The sequence below is a fragment of the Myxine glutinosa genome, chromosome 5 (genome assembly GCF_964187855.1).
Source record: "Myxine glutinosa chromosome 5, kmMyxGlut1.1, whole genome shotgun sequence".
Lineage (NCBI taxonomy): Eukaryota > Metazoa > Chordata > Myxini > Myxiniformes > Myxinidae > Myxine > Myxine glutinosa.
In genome coordinates, this window is record NC_136265.1 from 63,986,716 (window position 1) to 64,003,153 (window position 16,438).

Consider the following 16,438-nt stretch of genomic DNA (forward strand, 5'->3'; position numbering starts at 1 on the left):
GCCTTCCTTGTCGATCCATGGTCTGCCAAGCGCTTTTTTTGAATCTTCCTGCTCTTTTGTCATTCTCCCATTTGTAATTCACATTTGTGTTTTTTCAAATCTATATTCTCTGCTGTGTGTTTTACTTTATGGTAATTCAAAGATGATCACCAATATAATTCCTTGCTGCATACAGTGCACTTGTATAGCATCACACATCTACATATTGCTTGACCATCTCTTTAAAGATTTGAATGAGATAAATGTTTTCTTGCAAACAGAGCACTTCTCAATCCCTTCAAATTTAGTCAATACACTGCTATATTTGTTGACTTCCCGATAAGAAGTCTGTGTCATGTTCTGATTGAAAGAAACTTCACTCTTAAACAACTGGAAACTTGACTTGGAATAAGAAACCATTTTCAATTGATTCTGTGCAAAGACAATTCAGAAAACCATCAAGAAATCACTATTGCTGTGAAACATGTCACAGCCACAAAAAAGCATAATGTGCTCCATTTTCATGTAAAACAGGCCATATGTCTGTGCTAATCCATCAAAAGGTAAAATCTGTGCACGAAGCATTCAATGGAAGGCAGAAAGTTAAACCTTCCCGACCAGAGTTCAGAGAACACCTTATCCCACGCAGTCTTGGGAATCAAGGACATGGGCGGGGTCTGCGAGGAGCAAATTTGATTGGTCGTGATGACGTCAAATGCCATAACGTTTTGTCCAAGTACTGCTAAACGGAATGGTTTGAAAGTGCCAAAAGGCGATTTGTGTTCTATAGTGTTCAAGTATGCAATGCAATTGAAAGAAGAGGGAGAATTGCTTTGCAATCCAAGTCCCTACCAGTCCCAATATTTTACATAGTAAAGCCATAACAAATTGAAAAAAATTGATGAAATACCTTGAAACTTAAACTTGTTCTGTAATTTATCATAATAAAACCATGTACCAATGTTTCATTTGAATATGTTAAAGGGCAGGGGGAAAAGTCTGGAAAAATGACCCATTGTGTCTGACCCATGAAATTGACCCACTGAAATATGTGATATTTTCTGAGTCCACAGAGGGCATAACTCCGTGTAAAATTTGGGAAATACCCCAAAACCTAAATTTGTTCTGCAAATTATCTTAATAAAGCCATGTACATACCAAGCTTCAGTTGAATATGTTTAAGGTTATGGGGAAAAAGTCTGAAAAACCACAGGTGTTGTGGGCAGATGGACGGACAGACAGAAAGTTAAGCGAAAGTCCCCTCCGGGCAGGGGACGAATAAAATTAAGATTTTAAAGGTGGTAGGGGGGGATTTTTTTTTTTGAGAGTTTACCACCATTGCTGCAGCATCTTTTACACCACTTTATTAAACACATAACATGAGCTCGCTATTTAAATCCCCATCTTTTCCTGACGTCCTTGGAGTTCTCTCTCTCTACCCCTGCTTGTACCGATTCAATCCACAATAAGCCAGCCCTAACTTCTGCAAACCCTCAATTGATCTACGCATGCTTCAAGAACAACTTTGCTTGCCTTTTATCTCTCACCCTTTTGTGTCCTATCTTCATTGACCCCTCCAAACCAACCTACCATTCCTCTTTTCATTATTGCCCCCAATTTTTTTTTCATTATGACATGTATGGGGGTGAGATGCTTGAAGGATGAAGTGGAACAAATCGTTGTGGAACCAGATGGAGATAAAGGAAGATGGAAAAGATATATGGAAATGCTGTTGAATACAGAGAATGAATGGGATGGCAACATAGAGAGTAACCCAGTTTTAGGACCGGCAGAGAAGATAACTGAGAAGGAAGTTGAGGAAGCGAAGAGTAGAAAGCGGGAGGGCCGACGGGAGTTGTGGGAGATATGTTGAAGGCAGCAGGAAGTTGGGGTGTGAAGAGAATGACAGAGATCTGTAATCTGGTGGTGAAAGAAGGCCGCATTCCAGTGGTTTGGGAACTGAGTACCCTCGTTGTGAAATGTGTGATTTGTGTGTGATTGGTGTGTGTGTGTTTGATGTGTGTGTGATTTCGCTTTGCGGGGAAAAATGGCCTCTAAAGGTGGTTATTTATTATATATATATATATATGTACCCACACCAGCATACTTTCCTGGTTCGATGCAAGCCAACCTCCTGACGCATCCACTCAGAACCCAGAGTGGAGTCACTCTGACCTACGTCAGGAGTGGGAGAGTTTCCAAGCCCAGCATCTTCACCTAACCCTGGCCCCAGCTTGCCTCATAGCAATATGTTTCTCACCGTCCGTCATTAAGTGAATCTCCACCATTTTGTCCACTTTCTCGTACATGCTCAATCTGAAAGCAAAGATTCTCCATGAAATTTGACAGATGTGTGGAGACTCGAACCAGGGTCCGAGAATCACGACTGACTCCAGTTGGCGCAGCAATGGGTCTGACTAATGCCACCTGTCGGCCAGGAGCTTTTGCCGCTCCTGAACCAAATTCGCACTGCATTCAATTAACTGCTCATTAACCTTTACAAAATCCCAAGAATTGCTCCATTCTGATGCCAAACTTTGGACAACGCGGGGGAGTAAAAAGACAAGAAAACATGCAATAATTAAAATGGGGTTTATGAAAAGAAATAGAGACATGTCAAGCGCTTAAAGGACAAATGAGTCGGGAGGCATTTGCACAAAGGTAAAGTGAAAAAAAACAAACCTACGATGGCACCAAAAATAAATAACAGGGCTTGCACAACAACAGGGAACGAGCACGTGCTTGAGCTGGTTTAGGGTCCGGAATGGCCCATACAGGCTGGTGTGGTGTTGAACGATGCACGACATTGCTGTTATGTGGGGCCGCTGCTCTGCATAGCTGATGCTGTGTGTAGCTGGTCATGTGGGGTTGGTGTTGCACAGGGATGGTGCGATGCAGTGCTGGTGCTGCATGGGGCTGGTATGGCGCAGGGCTGCTGAGCATGTCTGGGCTGAAATGGAATGCCGTCTTCGACGTCTGCCACATCCTCCTCAGAATTTCCATGATTTGGCCACAGAAGCACGTTGCCTCTGGATAACTCTGAGAGGATGGCGTATCTTTAAATAACGATGATTGCCAATCCCACACACCCAAAGTCGTGCTACCACACATGAAAAAGCCCGAGTATGAGCGGGTACTGTGCTGATGATGACATAACCAATCTTAACTAGTCGGCCAAGTGGACCGACTCATTAAGTAACCGCTTTGAGCGCTTACAAAGCCCGATTGACCCTCAGTTATCCGATGCCGCAAACAAAATAAATCAGGACACAGTTTCTTCGGAAAAGGCCTTTTAGTACACAAGAATCAGCCAAATTTTAAAAAGGGAGAAATAATGGCTGTTACATTCACAATTATGCAGAGTATGAAAACATCCACATTATCCACAACATGACAGACCTGCCCTCTGAACTTTAGCAATGACTTCACAACTCTGTGAGGTAGCTGGCACCACATTCATCTGGGATAAGAGCAATCGAGAGAGAAAGCTGGTGTGTTCTGCTCCATCACACCTTGCACCAACTCGGATGACCATGTGCCACCAATAATTCTGATGATTGTCTGGTGTCCAGACCAATCACGCTCCGCTCGCAGTCACTCCTCACTGTTCCCGATGTACTGCCTTCTTCATGTGCTGATGGTTCATACGCAGCATGAGCTACATGTGATTTTTAGCGGGAAAGTGCAGGAAGCAATTCATTGCGTCACGGACGCTTAACTAACCATCAGTATCAAAAGGCGAAGTGGGAATTTGTCTGTTCAGGTTGCGCAGATTAACAAGCTGGATTCAATGCAAAGGTCCAAAGGGGCAAGAGGTGTTGGAAGTGTAAGATAAATAAAGCGTGAGAATCAAAGAAAGTGAACAAAGAAATGAAACGACATGGAAAGCAGACTGAACAACAAAGGAAGAAAGAGGAATACAGAGAAAACATGGATGAAGGCTGGTCGGATGAGAATATGCACAAGGAGAATTTGAACGGGGTTCAAGGAGGGCTGGTGACTCGTAACGTGTCCTGTCGTTTGTTTGTGAGCTCAGCTCTCGCTTTTTATGAGAATCTGCACCCACCTACTCACATTGCAGATCTCCACCCCTCTCCCCCAGTCAGTAGGAGGAGCTTGCCTGCCGACAGATCCTTCCCCCTCGTACCTGATTGGTGTTTCAGTACCCCAACTCCTGATGACAACTGTTGATTGGCCTTCACAGTTCTGGTGCACTGTCTCCCTTGAGATGGTCAATTGGTCTCAGGTGTTCACCAATCCGATTTGGTGCAGCTGTATGTGGTGTTGAAGCTGGGGGTTTCACTATGGCAGGCTGTGTGAGCAAGGATTATTTGGCGGAGGGACTGTAGATGGTGCATGTGACAATGTAACATGCGACATGAATGCAGAGAGTGTATGGAGAGGAAACGTACAAATGGGATTTCTAACGAAACACTCTTAATGCCATATCTGCTCACATGAATGCAATATATCCTGAATAGCGAAACAGAATACTACGATATAAACTCGCTTTACTCGATGTGTATGTGCTTCAATATCCCAGAGAATACAAAACTACAACAATATGTTGGAAAACTGGCACTGCGGGCTGGTTTTCAAGTTCCATTTTATTTCTTGGGAAGAGATGTGTTTTTAGAATTTGCCTCGTTCTCTGCAGATATTCTCTGTCAATTGTTTTCCGCAATTGGTTTGCGAAATAGTTGGTCACACTCTTCTTCTCTGAGGTACATGCATGATGTTTTATTTTCTTGCTCCTGCATTGTTGTTCTGAGGTCGATATTTATTTTATCCAATGTTGTTGGTCAACCTCTTATGAATGTGCACTCCGCACATTTAGCAGCATTTTACAAGTCGTCTGAATTCCATTTTACCAGTTTTAATGGTTCTGCAAATTTTCCGTCGTTTGGTTCGAAGAACATTAAATCATTAATATACATCAGATGTGTCACTTTTCCTGACCCATTGGACATTATACTGTTTGATGTTCGGGTGTATTCCTGTCCTTGATCATCAATGAGTTTGCTCAGTAGGTCCAGAGCCGGGCAAAACAAGAGGGAGAGAGACAGTCACCCTGGAAGAACACATGTGGTATCTTCACTTCTGGTGTTATCATTCCCATTATGTCAGCACCCATTTTGTCATGTGTCGATTTTTCCGTTTCAGTGCTGCAATATCAATGTGGTATTCCAGAGCTCCGTTGCTTCCTCAATGAGTTTGATTATTTAGGGATTTAGCTTGGCAGGGTGCATGCATTTTACCATCCACAAATGAGGGACACCAGCAAAAGCTTCTTTGCTTTGTCTATCCTTCAATGCATTTCATATCATGATAAATGGGAAAATACTTATTAGAATCAGAACACAAGAAGGGCTTCTCTCGTTTGTTGGAATATCGATGTGCAGTTTTCAGAAGGTGGAACGAAGTCCTCTCAGGACTCAAAGTAGCCACGTCCATTTCGGTAAAATATCATGTTTCACAATCCAAATTGTGAAAAAGTCTTCTCAATGTTTTCTTCTAAGGATTATTTCCAGGATTGTCATTGTACCACAGACAGCCTCCAATTGTTTTAGTCTGTCCAACGATTCCTGGGGACTGTTTTAAAGTTCTTATAGAGGTTCTTTATCATTCCCATTTTGTCAGAATTCTACAGCTTCCAGGTTCTCTTGGCCTCATTTTACAGATGCTGATTACTTGGTCAATTTCCTGATTTCCACATTATTTCGATCAAAGTCGCTGGTTACTGACCCCTTGATTAAGCCCCTGTCACACCTTGACGATTTAGCCAGCGTATGCCGACGTATCAAAATTTATCTAAAACGCTGGCGTTCGCTGAACTATCGATGTTTTTTTTCAGTTTTGGGCGTATAATAGCGTATTCATAACGAGTTGGACGTATGCATAATGTATTAATAACGTACACAGAACGTTTCGATAACTTATAGATAACTTATACCAACGAATGCTTAGCGTGTTGTCCGCGTTCACAACTTATGCCCAACGATAGTCTAACTCATGCATAGCGCGCGGCAGCGTATCACCGACGATCACGTGGCGTAGCCTATTAAAAGGCTGCCGCTCGACGATTCAAATCATAACCGCACTAGACATCGAAGTGTCAACATCACCGTCATGCCGAAGAAAACTTCGAAGAATGCTGCCAAGAAGTCTCCTGGCCATGGCCATGGCCGTGGACGCAAGGAGGATCCATCATCACCCACACCCGAGCTGGTCATACATGCCAAACTGCCGTCGCCTCCAGATCCATGGTCTCACCCAGTTCCTTCTCCTCCGTTCACCTCTTCTTCTCCTGGCTCTATTGGCACGCAACTTGTACAGTGTCAAATCGATGAGGTCATGTTGATGTTGGAGGACAGCTAGAAGGTATTCTCGTCTCAGCCTTGCCGGATCCTCCATCTCTCGGATGACATGGACATCTGCTCACCATGGAGTCTGGAACACTGACGGGTTCCTCCTGTGAACCCCATTTATACCAATTCCCCTAAACGCTGCCAATACGCCATTATACGGTAGCTGTAAGTTAGAAACACGTTCAGTAAGTTCTGTGGTCATCCGGAAGACGTCAAATACGTCTACATACATCAATATGCGTTGGAGATACGTTACACATATGTTCAAAGCACGTTACTCATAGGTTAGAAATAAGTTTCGGGTACGCTAGACATTATCTCGACGTATTTCGACTTATGAGTAACTTACAAGTAACGTGTGTCGACGTGTGTCAACGATCGCCTAACGTGCCTACAACTTATGGCCAGCGTATGCGGAAGGTGTGAGTCATACGCTGGCATACGTCGACAAATTTTGTGCATGCACAAAATTTGTCGACGAGCTCGGCGTACTACGACGTATGCCAGCGTGCTTCAGCGTGCTCTTAACGTATACAAAACTTACCCAGAACATATTCGACGTGTGCCAGCGTATTTGCCAAATTTTTCATACGTCGGCATACGCTGGCTAAAACGTCAAGGTGTGACAGCGGCTTTAGCAATGCCATCTTTTCCTTTTCATGCACAAGTACAATGTCCTGTCGCAATGATTTGTTTTCTCTGTTCACAATTGATGGGATGATTTGGTCATACGTGAGGTCTGCATCCTCATGTTCAACCAATCGCTTTTGGTTCATGCTTCCTTGATTTTTTCTGAGACCCAGATGTTGAAATTTTTTTCAGATGTCCCAATGGTGTACGTTGCACACATTGTTGTCCTTTTGTGTATGCAGTTATTCAGACAGTTGTCTTTTCATATCCTGAAAGAAGGTGACCGGTATTTTCTGTTTCTACCTTACAGAACCTACACTTTTTTGAATAAAAGTCAAGAGCAAGAACACTGAACAGATCAGGAAACAACAGAACAAAAGGAGCAGGAGAAACAGGGGGAGGAGGAATGGGAGGGAAACAACGACAGCAGAGGTGAAGGATAAAATAGAGGGAGAGTTGGGCAAATAAGATGAGTATGAAGGAAAGATGGGTCGTGGCGGATGCATGGGGTCGACAAGATGGATGCAGAAGAAAATTTGGAAGAAGGGTTTGGAGTGGGTTGTTAACAGGGGTACAAAATATCACGGATTGGATGAGGGGAGAGTGGAGTGGAGTGGAGTGACTTGAGATGGTGGTGAATTGGATCAATCGTGCTATCTTCTTGAAGATCTGTCGGGCTTAACCTGTAGGTCTTCTCTCCTTTTTTCTTGTGCATGGATTTTTGATGCCGCTTCAACTTGGATTGATACAACAATGCCTTGGTACACACAGAACATGTGTAGCGCATCTCTCCGGTGTGTATTATTTGATGCCACTTCAAATTGGAGAAGTCAACAAAAGCCTTAAGGCATTCAGAGCATTGGTAAGACTTCTCCCCGGTGTGTATCATTTGATGTGTTTGTAAATGTGATGAATGAGCAAAATCCTTCCCGCACACAGTACATTTATAAGGCCTCTCTCCTGTGTGTTCTTTGATGGCTTTGTAAATGTGATGATTGAGGAAAATCCTTCCCACACACAAGACATTTATAAGGCCTCTCTCCTGTGTGTGTTCTTTGATGTCTTTGTAAATGTGATGATTGAGGAAAATCCTTCCCACACACAGGACATTTATAAGGCCTCTCTCCTGTGTGTGTTCTTTGATGTACTTTTAAAGATGAGGAATGAGCAAAATCCTGCCCGCACACAGGACATTTACAAGGCCTCTCTCCTGTGTGTTTTCTTTGATGTGTTTGCAAATGTGATGAAAAAGCAAAATCCTTGCCACACACAGGACATTTATAAGGCCTCTCTCCTGTGTGTGTTCTTTGATGTGTTTGCATAGATGATAATTGAGGAAAATCCTGCCCGCACACAGTACATTTATAAGGCCTCTCTCCTGTGTGTGTTCTTTGATGTGTTTGTAAAGATGATAATTGAGGAAAATCCTTCCCACACACAGGACATTTATAAGGCCTCTCTCCTGTGTGTGTTCGTTGATGTACTTTTAAAGATGATGAATGAGCAAAATCTTGCCCGCACACAGGACATTTATAAGGCTTCTCTCCTGCGTGAGTTCTTTGATGACTTTGTAAATGTGATGAATGAGCAAAATCCTTGCCACACACAGGACATTTATAAGGCCTCTCTCCTGTGTGTGTTCTTTGATGACTTTGTAAATGTGATGAACGAGCAAAATCCTTGCCACACACAGGACATTTATAAGGCCTCTCTCCTGTGTGTGTTCTTTGATGTCTTTGTAAATGTGATGAACGAGCAAAATCCTTGCCACACACAAGACATTTATAAGGCCTCTCTCCTGCGTGAGTTATTTGATGACTTTGTAAATGTGATGAACGAGCAAAATCCTTGCTACACACAGGACATGTATAAGGCCTCTCTCCTGTGTGTGTTCTTTGATGTGTTTGCAAAGATGATAATTGAGGAAAATCCTTCCCACACACAGGACATTTATATGGCCTCTCTCCTGTGTGTTTTCTTTGATGTGTTTGTAAAGATGATAATTGAGGAAAATCCTTCCCACACACAGGACATTTATAAGGCCTCTCTCCTGTGTGTGTTCTTTGATGTACTTTTAAAGATGATGAATGAGCAAAATACTGCCCGCACTCAGGACATTTATAAGGCCTCTCTCCTGCGTGAGTTCTTTGATGACTTTGTAAATGTGATGAACGAGCAAAATCCTTTCCACACACAGGACATTTATAAGGCCTCTCTCCTGTGTGTGTTCTTTGATGTACTTTTAAAGATGATGAACGAGCAAAATCCTTGCCACACACAGGACATTTATAAGGCTTCTCTCCTGTGTGAGTTCTTTGATGACTTTGTAAATGTGATGAATGAGCAAAATCCTTGCCACACACAGGACATTTATAAGGCCTCTCTCCTGTGTGTGTTCTTTGATGTCTTTGTAAATGTGATGAATGAGCAAAATCCTTGCCACACACAGGACATTTATAAGGCCTCTCTCCTGTGTGAGTTCTTTGATGACTTTGTAAATGTGATGAATGAGCAAAATCCTTGCCACACACAGGACATTTATAAGGCCTCTCTCCTGTGTGAGTTCTTTGATGACTTTGTAAATGTGATGAATGAGCAAAATCCTTGCCACACACAGGACATTTATAAGGCCTCTCTCCTGCATGAGTTCTTTGATGTCTTTGTAAATGTGATGAACAAGCAAAATCCTTGCCACACACAGGACATTTATAAGGCCTCTCTCCTGTGTGTGTTCTTTGATGTGTTCGTAAAGATGATAATTGAGGAAAATCCTTTCCACACACAGTACATTTATAAGGCCTCTCTCCTGTGTGTGTACTTTGATGTGTTTGTAAAGATGATAATTGAGGAAAATCCTTCCCACACACAGTACATTTATAAGGCCTCTTTCCTGTGTGTGTTCTTTGATGTGTTTGTAAAGATGATAATTGAGGAAAATCCTTCCCACACACAGTACATTTATAAGGCCTCTTTCCTGTGTGTGTTCTTTGATGTACTTTTAAAGATGATGAATGAGCAAAATCCTTGCCGCACACAGGACATTTATACGGATTCTCTCCTGTGTGTTTTAGTTTTTGATGATTCAAGGATGCTAACCAAGAAAATTCATTGTTGCACACAGTGCACTTGAAAGGTTTCTCTCCCGTGTGCATCCATCGATGCTTTTTCAAACGTGAAGCAAAAGGAAATGCCTTGTTGCGTACAGAACACAGGTTGTGTGTCTCTTCTGTGTGTATCCATTGATGCGTTTGTAAAAATGATGAACGAGCAAAATTCTTGCTGCACACAGGAAATTTACAAGGCTTCTCTTCTGCGTGTTCTACTCTCTGATAATTCAAGGATGCTAACCAAGAAAATTCCTTGCTGCACACAGTGCACTTGTATGGCATCTCACGTCTTGGTGTTGCTTGACATAATTGGGAACTTGACTTGGAATAAGAAACCATTTTCAACTGATTCTCTGCAAAGACAATTTAGAAAACCATCAATAAATCATTATTGCTGTGAAACATGCATCATTTTTAAAACAGCACAATGTGCAGTACTCCATTTTCATCGAAAACTAGCCCTAAATGACAAAGAGAGAAACTGGTCAAAGGAGGGTGTGCCCACCCACCCAACCACACCCCCTCCTCACTCTCTCTGGTACTGGCTGTGTGGCGGGCGGTCGCAGAGGTCATCGCTCTCGGGTTCTGGGCTTGGTCGTGGGCGGTGGCACATCTTTGGCTCGTGAGCGCCTGTGGAAAAAGAAATTTTCTGGAAAATAAGCGGAAAAATTGAGGGAGGAGTCCAGGTGTGATATGCAGAAGATGAGGGCAGCGTCAAAGAGGGACATGAAAAAGGCAGTGGAGGACATTGGGTGGAGGTCGAGCGGGAAGGTCGCGGTGGTACGCGACAAAGTGACACGGTGCGGAGAACACGTGGGGAGCGAGCTAGAGCGGCGGACAGCCAAGTTGACCGGGGCTATGGGAGTCGCGACGTGGGGTGTAGAGGAGCCGACGATCGTCGCATTGGAAAAGAAAATTTTAGGGGTGCCGACGATCGTCGTGGTAGAAAAAGAAGTAACAATTTGGGCCGAAGAGACGGGAGAATCGGGGAGCAAATCACGGGAGGTGGTGATGGAGCCTGAATAAAGTCTGTGTTTGCACCGTGATGCCGTGCTTGCTGATGAAATAAAAAGTTTGCAGGTGCTGGCGGAGAAGGAGGGCCCCGAGGTGAGTAAAAATGGCGGGAACGTGTGCTCGGCGCGCTTGGGAGAGAAGCGAGACCCGGGCGTTCGCGATGGGCCCATTGTGCGGTGTACGAGTGAGGGTGGTACGATTTGCGAAGGGCCCATTGTGCGGTGTACGAGTGAGGGTGGTACGATTTGCGAAGGGCCCATTGTGCGGTGTGAGAGAGAGTGCGTACTGGAGTGTGTGGAGAAGGAGTGTGTATTGAAGTGTGTTAAAGGCGTGAGTGCACCTAGGTGTGCAGGTGCAAAGCACTGAGTGTGCGAGAACTGAGTGTGTGGAAAAGGAATGCACACCGGAGTGTGTGTGGGAGGAGTGTGCACCAGAGTGTACAACAGAGTGTGTGAGAGATGAGTGTGCACCGGAGTGTGCGAAGACCGAGTGTGTGGAAAAAGTGTGCACACCGGAGTGTGTGTGGGAAGCGTGTGCACCCGAGTGTGCGATAACGGAGTGTGTGGGATGCGCGTGGGTGCCTGGGTGTGCGAGTGTGGAATGTGTCGCGAGTCATGAGGACGCGGCTCAAGCATCGACACCGACCAGGGGGGGGTAGAGCTTAGCAGAACGAGTAGCGTACGCGAGCTCCCGGTGAGTTGTGTGCTGCAGGGACGGGAGGGGATCGGTGCCGCGTCGGTCTCACGAGGACTGGCGTGCACGATTCGTGCCTCCGGCCCCCCGCACTGTATGGTTGGCGCCGTATGGCGGCAAGGGCGATCGGCCGGGTTCAAGGGGAGGTAGGAGCTTTCGGAGCCACGCACCCCATAGGGTGCGGTGCTTTGACCGTGGCCGGCTGGGTCATCGTGCGTGGGACCGTGAGGCCCCGTGCAGGGATGGAGCCCGGCACTTGGGCCTATCAATCCCTCCCCCCTTGGATCAAAAATGCCGGACGGACACCCTATACAGGCGACCAACCACCCGCATGGATCGCTCAGCCCTTCGAGGCCGAGCTGTGACAACGAACATCCACTTGGAGAGGCTCATAGTTTAGAGGACTGGGGGGAGTAGTGTACCCCACGTGGGGGAACGGTAGTGTCACCATTACTCCCACGGGGGGGGGGGGGCATGAGCATTACCTTAGGGCTTAGGGGGATGGCAGTGATAGGCACATGGAGGGGCACCTCCATGGCCTCCATGGGGCACCGAAGCTAGCCGAGGGATGGCTTGGATAATTGATGGGGATTTCGAAGACCTTCGGGACATGAGATTTAAGTAGGGACACCTGAACTATAGAGGGGACGTAGAGAGTTTAGGTGGTCGTTAAAGAAAAGGGAGTGCATAGTGTGAGGGACGACAAGGGCAGCACGAGTTGTAGGGGAAATTAGGTAGGGAGATGATGCTGTGTGAGTGAGGAATTGTGTTTGGAAAATAAATGGAATTGTGTTGAGGTGTGTGCAAAATAAATGGTGTGTGAAAGTAAAAGGTGTGGAATGCATGGTGCGAAGGATCGAATGGGGGGAGTGGAACCCATTCACGAAAGCCTGGGGGGGTGGGGGGAGGGGGTGAGTGTAAAGTCAGGTAGAGGGCATAGGTAAATTACATGGACATTGACACCTGTGGTGCGGGCAGTGGAATGAAGTGTTTTGGGGGGTGCAGTAGTCAGTGACATGGCTGGGCGTGTGGCTTAATTGGTGTGAATGGTTATTGGGGCACTCCGCCAGTTGTAGTTTGTTGGCCAGGTGAGGCCGCAGGTAGGCTCTGGCAGCCGGTTAGGGTAGTTGTGAGTGGGGCCCGAGGATCGCAGAAGGGGACCTGGGTTGCCCAATGCCAAGGTGGGCATAGAGGGGGTAAGAGCCAGGGAGGGCCTTCCCCGGTTAGCTAGTCGCAGGAGCAGGCTTGACCCCCTTTAAAAATGAAAATTTTTACCCCCTTTTCTTGCAAGTATCCTTGAATACAAACATTTTAATTCTCCTGAAGTAGTTTTCTTGCCATTTTAATATAACATCAATTTTTTTTCAAGATCATTTACCACTGAGTTTTGTCTTTTGTAATTATTGTGAGTAAAATGACCCCAAGATTTCTTCTCCACGTAAATCATTTAACTTATAAGACCAAGGCACTGTATCCACTACCTCAACGATTTTAAAAAGTTAATTAGTCTATCTCTTTGTATAAACCTTCTCAAAATGGCTTTTCCGTCTGTATATTCTTACGACATCATCATCTTTGAACTTTGGTTTTCTTAAATTAACCTTCTTTTCATATGCTAATGTTGTAACTGTTTCTGATGGTTTTTCTCAAGTAGATGAATGCACTGCATTGTTGTAATTATCAACAATATCCTGAATTATAGAGACCCATTGTTGAGAACCGACATGTGTGAATTTTTTATACAACCTCTCTTTCAAAGTGCGATTAAAACGTTCAATAACAACTGCTTTTCCTTCATTAAAGGTACTGTATAATGTAATGCCATGCTCTTTAAGAAATTTCATGAATATACTGTTGTGGAACTCCATCCCCTCGTCGGTCCATAGCTTCTTTGGTTTCCTTTTACTTTTATTAAATATCTGTTGGAAGGCCAACATCAGGGTATTACCTCTCTTGTTTTTCAGGGCAAATTTTTCCCAGGCAAATCTACTTCTCAAATCAATAACAGTTAACGCATACTTGTACCCTTTATCATTATTCAGTTCAATTAAATTGGCAGACCAGATGTAATCAACGGCTTTAGAATAAACGTTCCTTCGTTTAAACTTTGTGATTATAGGTTTGTGTAACTCATTAGCTAAAATGACCCCTTCCTCAGGTTTAATATCATCCTTGGAGTTTAGAAGTTTTTTTGAAGTCCAAGGCCAAATCTTAATTTACGTTTTATCGCTATCTTCATGAGAGGCCCAACAAGTTTCTCTCTCAACGTTGGATCTCGTATCAAAGACAAATTATACATCACTTCTCTGTCGGCTTCATGTTTTCCAGCTCATGTATCGGTGTTACGAGAAGCAATGTCATGCTTCATACACGTCCCATCAACCCTGTCTATGGGTTAAGACCATGGTTTGGGATTGTCATTTTCATCTAATCTTTTCTCCAAGTTTGTTCCTGGGCTGCAGAAGGAATAGCCCGGTAGATGTAGTTCCTACCCTGGAATCACCGTGGTTGTAAATTTAGTCCCTGATACAATTTTTTGTATATCACCCCCACTTTTAGATGGGATTAATTGACACTTTTTAGCTCTGCATATTACACATTCTCCCTTTTCACAAACTCTATTATTTTTCTTTATATCGCAAGAGATATTTTTAGTTTTACTTTTCTTTTTACATTTGATACAATAACTCATTTTATTTGAGATTAATTTATTTTGATTAAAATTGCGTATGTCTTTGTGACCATACTGAATACGGTTTATTCCATTGTTTAAAATAAACCTTTTATCATCATAAGCCTCAAGAGCTTTATTGTTCACCTCCTCCGTATATAATTGGTGTTTATAACTTCTCATTGTATTCATTTTTCGAAACGCCTCCAACTCCTCCATCTTTAAAGTTAAACAATTATAATAATGTTCAAATTCTATTTCTTCTTTGATAACACCCTTCTTTATTCCTTTTAACTTCTTATCACATCTTCCAATACCATTATTATCAATATATTTATGAGCATAAGCCTTAGCTCTCAATCCAACATATTCAGTCATTACCTTTCCTCCTAATTCATCCTTAAACTTCCCAATAACCTTTTTATTATTTGAGGAAAACAACTTATCGGTTGGTTTATAATTGCTCGTATCATACAAGTCACTTCCCTCAAGCATATCTGAATAAACATCTTCCGTTTTAATTTCTAAAATGAAACTATCCGTATCCATATAAAGTCGAGAAACATTATCTTGATACTTGGTTTCAAATTATTGTAACGGTAATCATACATTCATAATTTTGATAAATCAAGAACTGTCGTTCCTATATAAATAGGTTTATTCAGTGCAATACTCTCTTTTTGTAAATGAATGGCGACAAAGTTCTCTGAAAACACCACTTCTCTTTGAAAACGAGGTTTATTAATTAATTTTGCCGCTTGTCCCCAAGATGTAGTAAGTCTTATGTTTGGTCTATTTCTAAGATTTTCCATCGTCTTTCCAAATACAGAATTATTCATCAATTTATAACAGTCTTTCTCAAAATCAGTTTTTGCTTCGGTTCTCCTTTGAGTGTTAAAATCAATATACTCCTTCATCCAATGACTTTGGTTAAACTGTATAACTCTATGTACCTTCTTTACTATCAATCCCGCCGATACATATTGTTTTAAGTTCCTTTGGTGTAAAACATAATTTTCTTTATCATATAATGCAGGAAGTGGCTGTGGCTCGTATCGAGCGATAAAGTTATTGGAGCATGGAATGAAGGTATTGGAAAAGGTGTTGGAGAGGAGGACAAGGAAGAAAGTGAAGATTGATGAAATGCAGTTTGGATTTATGCCTGGAAGAGGAATGACAGACGTGCTTTTTATTGTGAGGCAGTTGCAGGAGAAGTACATGGAGAAGAGGAAGAAGTTGTTTCTTGGGTTTGTTGATCTGGAGAAAGCATTCGATAGGGTTCCACATGAAGTATTGACATGGGCATTGAGGAAGTTAGGAGTGGAGGAATGGTTGATCAGAGTAGTGATGGCAATGTACAAAAGAGCGTGCACAGCTGTAAGGACGAAGGACAGGAACAGTGGTGAGTTTCAGGTGAAGGTGGGAGTGCATCAGGGGTCGGTACTAAGTCCACTACTATTTGTAGCTGTGATGGAGGTGCTGGCTCAGAACGTAAAGGAGGGTTTACCGTGGGAGTTGTTGTTTGCCGATGATCTGGTGTTGATTGCGGAAAGTATGGATGAACTGAAGGAAAAGATGAACAAGTGGAAGGAATGTATGGAGACAAAAGGTCTGAAGGTGAATATCGGAAAAACGAAGGTGATGGCAAGTCGTAAAGCATGTGGTGAGGTGGAAAGAACTGGGAAGTGGCCGTGTGCTGTGTGCAGGAAGAGTGTCGGAGTGAATTCCATTCAATGTACAATGTGCGAAGAGTGGGTTCATCAAAAATGTAGTGGTGTGAGAGGGTCATTAACCAGTGTGGCAGCCACATTCAAGTGTAAGGTGTGCACAGAGGGAGCGGCAGATGGAGGAAATGTTGAGTTGGATCTTGGAGACGGCGAGCTGGAAGGTGTGAAAACATTTTGCTACCTCGGAGACATGCTGAATGGAGAAGGTGGATCAGACTCGGCAACGGGTGCCAGAGGGAGATGTGCATG

The 16,438-nt window shown here is 43.6% G+C and overlaps 1 protein-coding gene and 1 long non-coding RNA gene across 2 annotated transcripts in view; both read right to left on the bottom strand.

Moving 5' to 3' along the window:
- The window catches only part of LOC144892287 (uncharacterized), a 906,753-nt gene that overhangs the window by 662,793 nt on the left and 227,522 nt on the right, over window positions 1-16,438 (bottom strand). The gene's annotated exons all lie outside the window — the stretch shown is intronic.
- LOC144891953 (uncharacterized) lies at window positions 7,312-10,366 on the bottom strand. The gene is made up of 3 exons (XM_078777066.1): window positions 9,021-10,366; window positions 8,126-8,768; window positions 7,312-7,326 (listed from the first exon to the last, which is right to left on the bottom strand). The coding sequence occupies exons 1-3, from the start codon at window positions 10,364-10,366 to the stop codon at window positions 7,312-7,314; spliced, it is 2,004 nt and encodes a 667-aa protein (XP_078633192.1).

Excerpts from the sequence above, each read along its gene's own strand:
- LOC144891953 (XM_078777066.1), bottom strand. The coding sequence starts at position 10,366 with ATGCCATACAAGTGCACTGTGTGCAGCAAGGAATTTTCTTGGTTAGCA. Across the intron at positions 8,769-9,020 it reads AGAACACACACAGGAGAGAG|GCCTTATAAATGTCTTGTGT; the intron begins GCCTTATAAATG and ends CGCAGGAGAGAG.